Source organism: Myxine glutinosa, chromosome 1, assembly GCF_964187855.1.
Source record: "Myxine glutinosa chromosome 1, kmMyxGlut1.1, whole genome shotgun sequence".
Lineage (NCBI taxonomy): Eukaryota > Metazoa > Chordata > Myxini > Myxiniformes > Myxinidae > Myxine > Myxine glutinosa.
The window spans coordinates 401,737,530-401,749,912 of NC_136261.1; the positions used below are offsets into that span (position 1 = coordinate 401,737,530).

The following is a 12,383-nucleotide window of genomic DNA, read 5'->3' on the forward strand; positions in this document are numbered from 1 at the left end:
CCCATCCCTCCCCCTCCCCCCCTCTTCTCCCCTCCCCCCATCCCTCCCTCTCCCCCTCCCCCCTCTTCTCCCTCACGTTTATACACGGAATGCCGGGTACTTCCCCCCCCTCTTCTCCCCTCCTCCCCTCCCCCCCTCTCCTCCCCTCCCCCCCCGATCCCCTCCCCTCATCTTCCCCCTCCCCTCCCCTCCCCCGCCCGGCAATGCTGGGTACTTCTGCAAGTATATATATATTGTTGTGGATATGAGGATTGTGTTTTTTTATTGTGTTTTTTTATGGTTGTAAAAATATCACCCTCCTTCCTCCAGTTGTTGTGTATAAAGGTCAAAGGGCGTCCCGTAGTTAGGTCATATACAATCACGTTTAGCCAATCATAGATTTCCTGCTTGTTGGTAGTTATTTCCTTATTCTGTGTATTAGGCTAAGGCTTTGTCTTCCATTAATTGACACTCCATTGCACCGAATTCAAATAGATAGATCCCCTTTTATTCCTAAAGCCCCATTCCCAAAGCCTCGATTGCCATCTGCATTCGCCGCAGCTGCTGGGCGGTTTTCACCGCGACTCCATTAGCCACGAGGTGGGCTCGGAGAAGAAGGGGGAGGAGCCGCCGAATCCAGGGCGTGGCCCGCCCATCTTCATCAAAAGGGTGGAGCCAGCAAGCCCTGACCAGCCAACGAAGGCTGGGGAAATACCATCACGGGCGTGGCGCGGGTTGATCTAAAAGCGCGTTATAAAAGCGCGCGCGCAAGCATTTTGAGAGAGAGGCGGCGGATGTGGCAGATGCGTGACGAGCAGTCCACCAGCAGTTTGGCTCCACCAGCAGTTTTGGCTCCACCAGCAGTTTGGCTCCACCAGCAGTTTGGCTCCACCAACAGTTTGGCTCCACCAGCAGTTTTGGCTCCACCAGCAGCTTTGGCTCCACAAGCAGCGTTGACTCCACCAGGCAGCTTCGACCCGTTACCCCGCGGGAACCAGATTGCGGTGGCATCGGTGGCCATCGAGGTCCAGCCCGACGTCCCGTGCGGGATCAAGCCTGAACCATCTGCCCCAGCTGAACCTTCCCATTCCTCCTTCCAATCGTTCCTGCCTTCATTCCCCATTCGTGTGAGTCCGTCTTTGTTTGTTCTGTCCTGGGTTAAGTAAGACTGCATAGGTAAGCTAAGTTTCACTGTGTCCTTCTGGTCCGTCCCTCTTTCTGCTTTATTTTATTATCTTTCCTCCTCCTTGGTTTCTTTTGGTCCTGTAAATAGTAATAATAAATCATATTCGTATTTCCTACCTCTTGTTTTCTTTCCTCTGCATCCGTCGTTGTTGTCTTTTTCCCTCATTGGACACCTGTGGCGCGATTTTGGCCAACGTTTCAGGATCGGGTTAGTCTTGGTAACAGTTCGTGCTGCGGTTGCTAAACACCGCTCGGCAATCAAGTAACATCTTATCCGCGGTACGAACGGGGCTGTGCACCGGCCTTTCCGGAGGCCGCGGTGCAGCTTCAGGGACCACGTCGGTCAGCAATAATCGAGGGGACTAATCCCCCCTCAAAGGGGAACCATAGGCCGACGTTGGGTTCCGTAACAATTGGTGCCAGGAGTGGGATTTGAGGCCCGAACCAAATTTTTAATAACTTCAAAAAATTTGGTCAAAAATTAAGAGCGCCCGAAATTGTTTTATAAAATCCTAAATTTGGAAATCGTGCCATGGATGGTCAAGATGATCGGATGCCGGTGGGGGAACTAGAAGAGGGGTTAGGGGTAACCCAGGACCAGAGGGAAGAAATGGAGGAGAACAATAAGGAGGTGGTTGGGGAGGTGTCAGGTGCACAAAATGGCGCCCTCGCGCACGTGGTTACAGCGGCACCAAATTTCACTGCGCCCGCGACCGTAGCAGCGCCGCCGATGGATTGGGGCCTATTCATGCTGCAAATGCGGGCCCTCTTGGAAGAGAACAGGGGGCTGGGAGACCAAATTGGGGCAATGAGGGACGAAGCGAGGGGTACTAGTGAGCAATTGGGAGCAATGAGGGACGAAGCGAGGGGTACTAGTGAGCAATTGTGAGCAATGAGGGATGAAGCGAGGGGTACTAGTGAGCAATTAAGAGACGGGTTAAACAATATGGGAAATAAATTCGAGGGGTTAGACAAGAAATTTGCGGGGTTGGACAATAAATTTGAGGGGTTAGACAACGGGATAAAAGAGGTAAAGAATGGGTTAACAGGGGTGGAAAATAGAATGGCTGCCCAGGAGAATCAGATGGAGGGGGTGAAAAATGGGTTAGGGGGGTTAGAAAACAAGATGGAAAACAAATTGCGGGAAATAGGGGAGCAATCGGCTAGGGGAATTAAACAAATGGGAGAGCAGATAAAGGAGGTGAAAATCGGGGTAGAAACCAAATTGGATGCCCAAAGGGATGAGTTGGAACAGATGAGGGTGGCATCTACCAAAGAGATGGGAGAAATGGGAGAGGAGATCAGACGAGGTGTAAGCGAGGAGGTCTCAGGGGTACGCGAGGTGAGAAGCGTATGGAGAAAGAGGTGAGAAATGGGACGGCTAGGTTACAGGGGGGCATAGAGGGTCTGACGAGGGGAGTAGAACAGCTGACAGTGGGACAAAAATAACTAGTGAATCAAGTAGAAAAGAACACTGCAATGATCGGGGGGTTAAAAGCGACACAAAAAGACATCAAGAACGAATTAATAGCGACAAAGAAGGAATGTCAGATGGTACATGAGGGGTTGACGAAGAGGTTGGAAGAGGTGACAGAAGTAATGGAGACGAAGGACCGGGAGGTGAGGACGCACATAGAAACTGTCAAGGTGGCCTTGGAGGACGAAATTGAGGAGACGCACCGGGAAATAAAAGAGGTGAAGCAAAAGTTGGAGGAAGTGGAAGAGGGGGTGAGTGAAATTAAGAAGAGACGGAGGGAAACTAAGAGGGAGATAAAGGAGGAGGTGATGGAATATGTGCAAGGTCGGTGCTCAAATCGTGATGGTGTGCTCACTAACCAAATAAAGAGTTTGCAGGTGGTGAAGGAGGTGCGGAGACGAGGTGTTGAGGTGAGTGGCGATATACACGGAAATGTATATGGTGTGAGGGAAGCTTCAGTCGGCTTGGGGGTTGGTTTGGACCCGGGTGTTCGTGAGAGGCCGCTGGTAAAGTGTGCGACAGGTACGGAGTGCGAAAGAGGAGGTGTGCGAGAATGTCCGACTCTGGGGTGTGTGAGGAAAAAGTGCGCGCCGAGGAGTGAGTGTGCTGTCGAGAGTGAGTTGGTCGTAGCGCGTGTGCGGGGGGGCACATGGAAGAGCGGGATGGGGAGTGTTACCGGCGATGTGACGGAAGCATGCACACCTGTGGTGAGTGTTACGGAGGGTGTAACGGGAGAGTGTGCGCAAGAGGATGCACAAGAAAGGTGTGTAACGGATGGGTGCATGAGTACAGAGTGCGCTGTCAAGAGTGAGGGTGAATGCGCGACCGAGAGTGGAGGTGAGAGTAGTAAGAGTGACACGGAGCGTGAGTTGGTTGTGGCAGGTGAGAGAGAATGTACACCTGGAATGGAAGGATGCACACCTGGAATGATAGAGCGCATATGGGAATGCACACTGGAGTTGGTAGTGAGGCACGTGGTTGTGTGTATGGAGGAGAGCACACCTGTGGTTGTCACAGAGGAGGTGACCGAGGAGGGAGCGTGAAGAGGTGTGTTGGTGAGGTGTGCGAACGATGAGTGTGTGCAAAGGTGTGCGGTGGTCAGGTGTGTGACTAAGTCTGTGAGCGGAATGAGTGTACCTGGGTGTGTAAGAGAAGGTGCAATGACAAATAGCATGGAGACAGCTGGATGTGTGAGCAAGGAACGGGCTGTGGGGTGTAAGCATGCGGGTGGAGCATCGACGCTAACCGGGTTAGCGGTTAGAGCGACTTATGGCCGAAGCGGGCCTTCGGTGCGTGACGGGCAGCTTCGTGTGCCGCTGGGACCAGAGGGGATCGTGACCGCGGCGGTTTCGAAAGAACCGCCGTACGCGATCCACGCCGGGCCTCGCTCTGAACGGCCGCGTCCGTGCTCCGCTAGGCGGAGCGGGCGGCCTGGTAGGAAGGGTCGTCATGGCGACCCCCTTTTGTTGAGGCGTTCCGGCAGGGCGAGATCGGGCCATTGGACGGCTCCGTGCCGAGATGGTGCGTTGGAGCTCGGCCCGAGTAAACCTTGCCTGCACCGAATGCTGGACGGATCCAACCGCCGGCACCAAGCAACCCGCATTCATTGCTCGGCTGTGCGAAGCCGGGCTTTAGAGATGAATTGGCGCACCGAGAGGCTCTAGTGAGTAGACTGTGATGAGGATAGTGTTTTGGACCCGAAATTGAAAAACAAAATTTGATGATTAGCAAGGATTGGCAAAGAGATGATTGGTAGTGATTGGCAAATTTTTAATTGGCTGAAATTTGATGTGCCAAATTGGTAGTGAGAGATACCCGATGTGATGGGATGGCAATTCTGCCATCCCTCACAGCGGGGCAAAGGAGCACTAGTTTATGGGGTTTATGGCAGTGAAAACTAGCCCGGGAGGGTTAGGATATAGTGTGTAGGGACCTAGAGATTGACCATAGGTAACGCTAAGGTTAGGTAGTGACAATGATACCTGTAGTGGGGACGCAGGTAGATTAGTTGGATGAGAATGACGAGGGAGCGCAATAGTTTAAAGGGGCGACTGGGAAGCGCAGGTTCCAGAGGGGAGTAGTTAGATGAGATAATGCCGTGTGTGTGAGGATCGAAAGTGTATTGAGCAGGGTATGAGTAAATGATTGTGATTACCTTCGCAAAAGCGGAAGGTTATGTTTTGATCGCTGTGTATTTATTTGTATGTCTGTGTGTGTGTGTGTGTATGTTATTCGCATAACTCAAAAAGTATTCAACCGAATTGCATGAAATTTGGTGGGATGATTGGTTATTATACGGGACACATTTGATTAGATTTTGGGAGCAATCGGGTCAAAGGTCAAGGTCAAGGTCACGAAAAGGTCAAAATCGTATTTTTACCAAGTACAGAACAGTAGCTGCGGCGAAGGTATGCGCTCTACCGAGTGCCCGTTCTAGTTGTGAGTTGTATTGAGATTGCACAGGTGTGCAACTGAACAGGTGTATGGAGCAGTGTATGAGGGAGTGATGGTGATGTGTGTTGTGTTGACCCAAATGGTCCAGGGAGGAAGGAGGGTGCAGGTGGCACCAGGTGAGATTGCACAGGTGTGCAACTGCAGGTGTATGGAGAATGGTTGTGTGGAATACATGGAGTGTGGAATAATGGAGTATGGAATGGATGGTCGTGGAGTGAGTATGGTGGAAACTGTGGAGTGGAGTGGATGGTGCGAAGGTGTGGATGGGGGAAAGGAGGATGGACCCCATCACGAATACCCGGGGAGGGTAGTGTAAGTGTTAGGTAGAGGGTACAGGTAAATTGTGGTTGTTTATTGGCATCTGTGGTGCGTGTGGAAGAATGATGGTTGAATGGGTGCATTCGTGTTGTGGAAATGGCTGGGCGTGTAGCCTGTTAGTATGTGTAGTTGATTGGGCACTCCACCACTGTGAGGATGTCGGCCAGGTGAGGCTGCAGGTGGGTTCTGGGAGCCGTTAGAGTTGTGGATGGGGCCCGAGGATCCGGAGGACGGACCCGGGTAGCCCAGTGCCAGAGAGGGCACCGAGGGGTGACAGAGCCAGGAGGGGCCTTCCCCAGTTAGATAGGTTAGGGTGAGGAGCTAGGTAAGCTCGGGTGGCAACTACAGTGGTGGAGGTGTGCAGGTGGGTAGACCTGCTGGGAGAGCTACACGACTCAGCCCGGAAATTGTGCAAGGGCACCGGGAGTTGAACCGGGGGAGTGAGACCCCAAATTGAGAAGCACCACAGTTTGGTCAATGGAAATTGGTTTTTAGAACCCATAGTGTAAGTTGGCCAATGGATTGGCAGGGAAGACCCCGGGTAGTGTAAAGTGTGTTAATGTCAGTTAGAGGATAGTTATGATGGAAATCTCCTCGCACCATCTGCATCCACTCACCTGAGGTGACGCTACTCCATACCATGCCATGTTTTTATTATTTTATTGTGCAAATGTTTGGAATGTGAGACGCATCATGACGTGGGTGTGACATTGTGCTTGTGTTCCATCTCTCCCTCCTTATGAGGATTGATGATGAGTTGGTGATGGCAAATTTTGGTTAGAGGGATTGTGAAGACGAATTTGGTGTAGGGGAAATGTGGGAAAGACGTGACAGTCGTGACGAATTTGTAATCTGTAGATTTTGTGCATATGGGGTAAGGGCAAGGGTAGTGTAGGTCACATGTGGGGGGGGGGCGTACGGTAGGGACGAGCTTTTCTCCGCTCCGTCTCCATACGCACCTCGCCTTGCATTACCTTTATTGATGTGTACCCTTGTGACCTTACCCCTCGCTCACCTGTCTTCCCCCCCCCCCCTTGTCTCCCACACGAGGACTGTGCGCCAATGGGCACCGAGGGGAGCGTGCGGGAGTCCGCCATTGTGTGCCCGAAACTCTCGCAACCACAGCTGTCTGCATCGATGCACCACCGTATGGACCACATGTCTGTGGCTGAGCACCACTTGTGGACCCCGTGGGTTGGGGCATGGCCCCTCTGCTGGAACCGGCCATGAAGGCCCGAGATCTTGCTGGCGGACCTGGGTCACAGGGCACCTATGCCCCACAGGTGAACCACAATAGTCGGCCCTGTGGGCCATAAATAATAAAAACGGACACGTTTTGTGCAAATTTTATGTCCAAATAGGCCGCCAGCAAAGAAGATGACAACAGGAAGATAACAATAGCCAGCAGAGGGAGCCGAAGAGGAAGACCAGCACCAGGGTTTGTTGGGTTCATTTTTATTGAACTGTGGTGACTGTGCACCGATTGGTGCTTGATCGTGCTTTAGTGCGTTTTGGGTGCTTTCTGGTGCGTCGATGCAGAGCAGACTGTCTCCCCCCCCAAAAGAACAATCACAGGTCCTGGGTTGCGTATTGTAAATAAAAGTAGCGTCAACTAAATAATACTCCACCATCGTAAATGTATAGTTTGAAGACAATTCCGCAATTCGGTTAGCTGTGGGCGTGAGTCTGTTAGGTAGGGTGCAATGGAGCAGCGGGACATATTTATTTATGTTTTAAAACTCACACTCAGGGTCAGGTTAAATGTAGAGGGAACTACACCTACGTGCCACACTAAAAGTAAAGGTAATAGGCCTGGGACGTGTCTAAGAGGAGGAGGGTGCAGTGTTGTGGATATGAGGATTGTGTTTTTTTATTGTTTTTTATGGTTGTAAAAATATCACCCTCCTTCCTCCAGTTGTTGTGTATAAAGGTCAAAGGGCGTCCCGTAGTTAGGTCATGCACAATCACGTTTAGCCAATCATAGATTTCCTGCTTGTTGGTAGTTATTTCCTTATTCTGTGTATTAGGCTAAGGCTTTGTCTTCCATTAATTGACACTCCATTGCACCGAATTCAAATAGATAGATCCCCTTTTATTCCTAAAGCCCCATTCCCAAAGCCTCGATTGCCATCTGCATTCGCCGCAGCTGCTGGGCGGTTTTCACCGCGACTCCATTAGCCACGAGGTGGGCTCGGAGAAGAAGGGGGAGGAGCCGCCGAATCCAGGGCGTGGCCCGCCCATCTTCATCAAAAGGGTGGAGCCAGCAAGCCCTGACCAGCCAACGAAGGCTGGGGAAATACCATCACGGGCGTGGCGCGGGTTGATCTAAAAGCGCGTTATAAAAGCGCGCGCGCAAGCATTTTGAGAGAGAGGCGGCGGATGTGGCAGATGCGTGACAAGAGCAGTCCACCAGCAGTTTGGCTCCACCAGCAGTTTGGCTCCACCAGCAGTTTTGGCTCCACCAGCAGTTTTGGCTCCACCAGCAGCTTTGGCTCCACAAGCAGCGTTGACTCCACCAGGCAGCTTCGACCCGTTACCCCGCGGGAACCAGATTGCGGTGGCATCGGTGGCCGTCGAGGTCCAGCCCGACGTCCCGTGCGGGATCAAGCCCGAACCATCTGCCCCAGCTGAACCTTCCCATTCCTCCTTCCAATCGTTCCTGCCTTCATTCCCCATTCGTGTGAGTCCGGCTTTGTTTGTTCTGTCCTGGGTTAAGTAAGACTGCATAGGTAAGCTAAGTTTCACTGTGTCCTTCTGGTCCGGCCCTCTTTCTGCTTTATTTTATTATCTTTCCTCCTCCTTGGTTTCTTTTGGTCCTGTAAATAGTAATAATAAATCATATTCGTATTTCCTACCTCATGTTTTCTTTCCTCTGCATCCGTCGTTGTTGTCTTTTCCCTCATTGGACACCTGTGGCGCGATTTTGGCCAACGTTTCAGGATCGGGTTAGTCTTGGTAACAGTTCGTGCTGCGGTTGCTAAACACCGCTCGGCAATCAAGTAACATCTTATCCGCGGTACGAACGGGGCTGTGCACCGGCCTTTCCGGAGGCCGCGGTGCAGCTTCAGGGACCACGTCGGTCAGCAATAATCGAGGGGACTAATCCCCCCTCAAAGGGGAACCATAGGCCGACGTTGGGTTCCGTAACAATATATAGTCAAATCCGCCATTAATCGTCGCCTCAAAGTAAGCTCGATTGCCATTCGTGATTTCCCGGTATTAACCGAGGGGAATTACGTGACAATATACTTGTATATAGTTGTATTGGCTATCTGTCCACCAATAGAATTGCCCCCACTGGTAGTTACCCCTTAATATTGCATTCTAATCCTCTTGGCAAATGGAGATGCAAGAAAACATTTTCAAACCTACAGGTTAGAGGGTTCAGGGTGGGGGGAAGACCCGAATTCTCTATATGTAAATGTGTATCGTAAAGCACCACCCAGTGATAGCCAATATTACAAATAGTCTTCTATCTTCTAAATTCCTTCCACACAAGGTTCAGTTACCTCTGCTAGTATTTATATAATTTTTTGCAGTATGTTCCTTTTTAATCCACCACAAGTTCACGATTCTTCACTTCTGTTGTTTCTTTATTCTGTGCAGGGTGTTTTGGCTGCAAAGTATCCTCATGTATCACAGGCATTGAAGAGCGTTGCATCCCAACTACAGCAGGTTCAGAAAGAGGAAGAGCAAACAGAGGTAGGAATCACCAAGGAATGCGTGTTCTTGAAAACTTGGAAAGGGTCACATCCCCCACCCAGATCCCCATTTTAAAAAAGGGATGCACTTGAGGGATACGCTCACTCATACCATTATTTCTCTTCGAATAAGTCATGGTGGTTTTATGAAGGGATGTACGATGATAAATTTTTTAGAAGTGAACTAACGAATTCATGAAAGAAAATGAAGCAAACAATTAACTAATTAATGAATTAATCACATTAAAATATGCAATTTGATGTCTGTCTGTCTGTGTGATGATTTTTGACCGATACATTTGGTCGTTACTTATCCAATCTTAACCAAACCTGACAGGAGCACTGAGGGTCACACAATTGAGGTTGTAGCAAATTAATTTTCCCCCATCCCGAAGGGGGGTTTCCCCGCCAATGGGGTTGCATGTTGAGGTGTATATCCATGTTAAATTAGCTTTATCGTGGCATTTTTCCAAGTGCGCTTTTAATAAGAAAACGAATGATAAGAGCATAATATGAATGTTATTACAAAGCAATATTAATGCTAATAATATCCCACCTCCTCAAGAGGTGTTTCCTCCTTGAATAAATGCCATGTTAACATGTATAAACAGTTTATCGTGCCGTTTACGTGGAACCTCAATCCCCTACCAGAAGTAAAAATATTATGAACCACAAACACTTTTGATTACCTTTTCAATCACTTATAAAGCTGTTTAACACAGTAAATTGAAATATATTTGGGACTAATCCCAACATCAGTCTATGCTTATCACGTCGACAAATGCACCTGATTGAAGATCTACTGTATTTTATATACCCCACGAGGGTCAATAACATGACCATTCCTGCCGCTTCCAGAAGAGGAAGAGCAAACAGAGGTGGGGAATCACAAAGGAATGGTTGTTTTTGGAAACTTGGGAAGGGTCATTATTGGCCTACAGACCTCAATCGGGTCTTCTGCTTATACACTACCTGGGGTTTTTTTCTGGGAGAGATCGAGTAATATTTATTGTGAAGATCGTATGTTGAGGTTGTAGTGATTTGTTGTCAACAACACAAATTTAATTATGAGAGTATTTCATTGAATTTCTTCGTGCAACACCGGGTACTTTAGCTAGTACTAAAAGGAGAAATACACCAATTCATTATGTACATATATCTGGATAAAACAGGCGTAGAGTTCAGCCTCACACTCCTGTCGCTGTCAGGCCGTGGCAAAACATCCCTCTTCCTGCTCTCTCAACTGTCCATTATGACCTCTCTGATCATATTTTAGTCCCAGAACGTGCTGGTAATCTATATATATAAAACACAGGGTGTGTGTGTGTGTGTGTGTGTGTGTGTGTGTGTGTGTGTGTGTGTGTGTGTGTGTGTGTAATGTTACCGGTAGACTCCTAATCGGAGAGGCTCACGTACTTGATATTTGGCACAAACATGGCCATTGAGCCTGGGACGAACATGGTCGACCTAAAAATTTATTTCATAATATTTTTAAACCATATTTTTACCTCAGCGCATTTCAGCAAGGCATATTATGACCGGAATGGCTGAGCAGCGCGCTGATTTGCTCAGAGCGATCACGTGATGTTCCTTGCCGCCATTAACTCAGTTACGCATTCGCACATATTTCAGAGCGAAAAGCGATTCCGTTTTTTCACATTTCAGCGAGGAATATTGCCATTCACACCACATAGGTTTCTTTCCCTTTCATCTTTAGATCCATATTTTTTGCCATACGTAGCGCATTATGGCTCTCTCGAGCTCGATTTAGCCAATCACCTGGGAGCATGAGGCCACGTTGGCCACGCCCACGACACGACGCAGAGTTGCAATCGATCGCTCAGAGCGATCACGTGATGTTCCTTGCCACGCGATTGCGTTTTTTCACATTTCAGCGAGGAACATTGCCATTCACACCACATAGGTTTTTTTTTCTTTCATCTTTAGATCCATATTTTTTTTCAGCGAGGAATATTATACACGGAATCTGAATCGGTGGCAGAGCAGCGCGCTGATTCGACAATTCGCGCACCCTCCCCCCTCTCCTCCCCTCCCCCCTCTCCTCCCCTCCCCCCTCCCCCTCCCCCCTCTTCTCCCTCACGTTTATACATGGAATGCCGGGTACTTCCCCCCCTCTTCTCCCCTCCCCCCCTCTCCTCCCCTCCCCCTCTCCTCCCCTCCCCCCCATTCCCCTCCCCTCCTCTTCCCTGCCCGGCAATGCCGGGTACTTCCCCCCCTCTTCTCCCCTCCCCCCTCTTCTCCCCCCTCCCCCCTCCCCTCCCCCCTCCCCTTCCCCCTCCCCTCCCCCTCCCCTTCCCCCTCCCCCTCCCCCTCCCCCCTCTCCTCCCCTCCCCCTCCCCCCTCTCCTCCCCTCCCCCCTCCCCCTCTTCTCCCCTCCTCCCTCCTCCTCTTCTCCCTCACGTTTATACACGGAATGCCGGGTACTTCCCCCCCCTCTTCTCCCCTCCCCCTCTTCTCCCCTCCCCCCTCTCCTCCCCTCCCCCCCGTTCCCCTCCCCTCCCCCCTCCCCTCCCCCCTCCCCTTCCCCTCCCCTCCCCCCTCCCCTCCCCCTCCCCTCCCCCTCCCACTCCCCCCTCCCCCTCCCCTCTCCTCCCCCTCTCCTCCCCCCTCCCCCTCCCCCCTCTCCTCCCCTCCCCCCTCCCCCACCCCTCCCCCCTCTCCTCTCCTCCCCCTCCCCCTCTTCTCCCCTCCCCTCTCCCCCTCTTCTCCCTCACGTTTATACACGGAATGCCGGGTACTTCCCCCCCCCCTCTTCTCCCCTTCCCCCCGTTCCCCTCCCCTCCTCTTCCCCGCCCGGCAATGCCGGGTACTTCCCCCCCTCTCCTCCCCTCCCCCCCGTTCCCCTCCCCTCCCCCCCGTTCCCCTCCCCTCCTCTTCCCCTTCCCCTCCCCCTCCCTCCCTCCCCCTCCCCCACTACCCTCCCTCTCCCCCTCCCCCCCTCCTCCCTCCTCCCTCCCCCTCCCATCCCCTCCCCTTCCTCCTCCCCCATCACCCTCCCCTCCCCCCTCTCCTCCCCCCCTTCTCCTCCCCTCCCCCTCTTCTCTCCTCCCCCCCTCTTCTCCCCTCTCTCCTCTTCTCCCTTCCCCCCCTCTTCTCCCCTCCCCACCTCCCCCTCCCCTTCCCCCTCCCTCCCCCTCCCTCCCCCTCCCCCTCCCCCTCCCCCATCACCCTCCCCTCCCCCTCTCCTCCCCTCCCCCTCCCCCCTCTTCTCTCCTCCCCCCCCTCTTCTCCCATCCCCCCTCTTCTCT

The 12,383-nt window shown here is 51.6% G+C and overlaps 1 protein-coding gene across 5 annotated transcripts in view; it reads left to right on the forward strand.

The window, feature by feature from the left end:
* The window catches only part of LOC137419700 (E3 ubiquitin/ISG15 ligase TRIM25-like), a 64,952-nt gene that overhangs the window by 30,046 nt on the left and 22,523 nt on the right, over positions 1–12,383 (forward strand). For 4 of the 5 annotated variants that reach the window (XM_078770389.1, XM_078770391.1, XM_078770390.1 and 1 more), the window contains exon 3: positions 9,020–9,115. In XM_078770389.1, the coding sequence (XP_078626515.1) occupies positions 9,020–9,115 (96 nt within the window). Of the gene's footprint in view, positions 1–6,504; positions 6,697–9,019; positions 9,116–12,383 lie in introns of those variants that run through there. The other variant, XM_078770393.1, reaches the window with a different exon arrangement.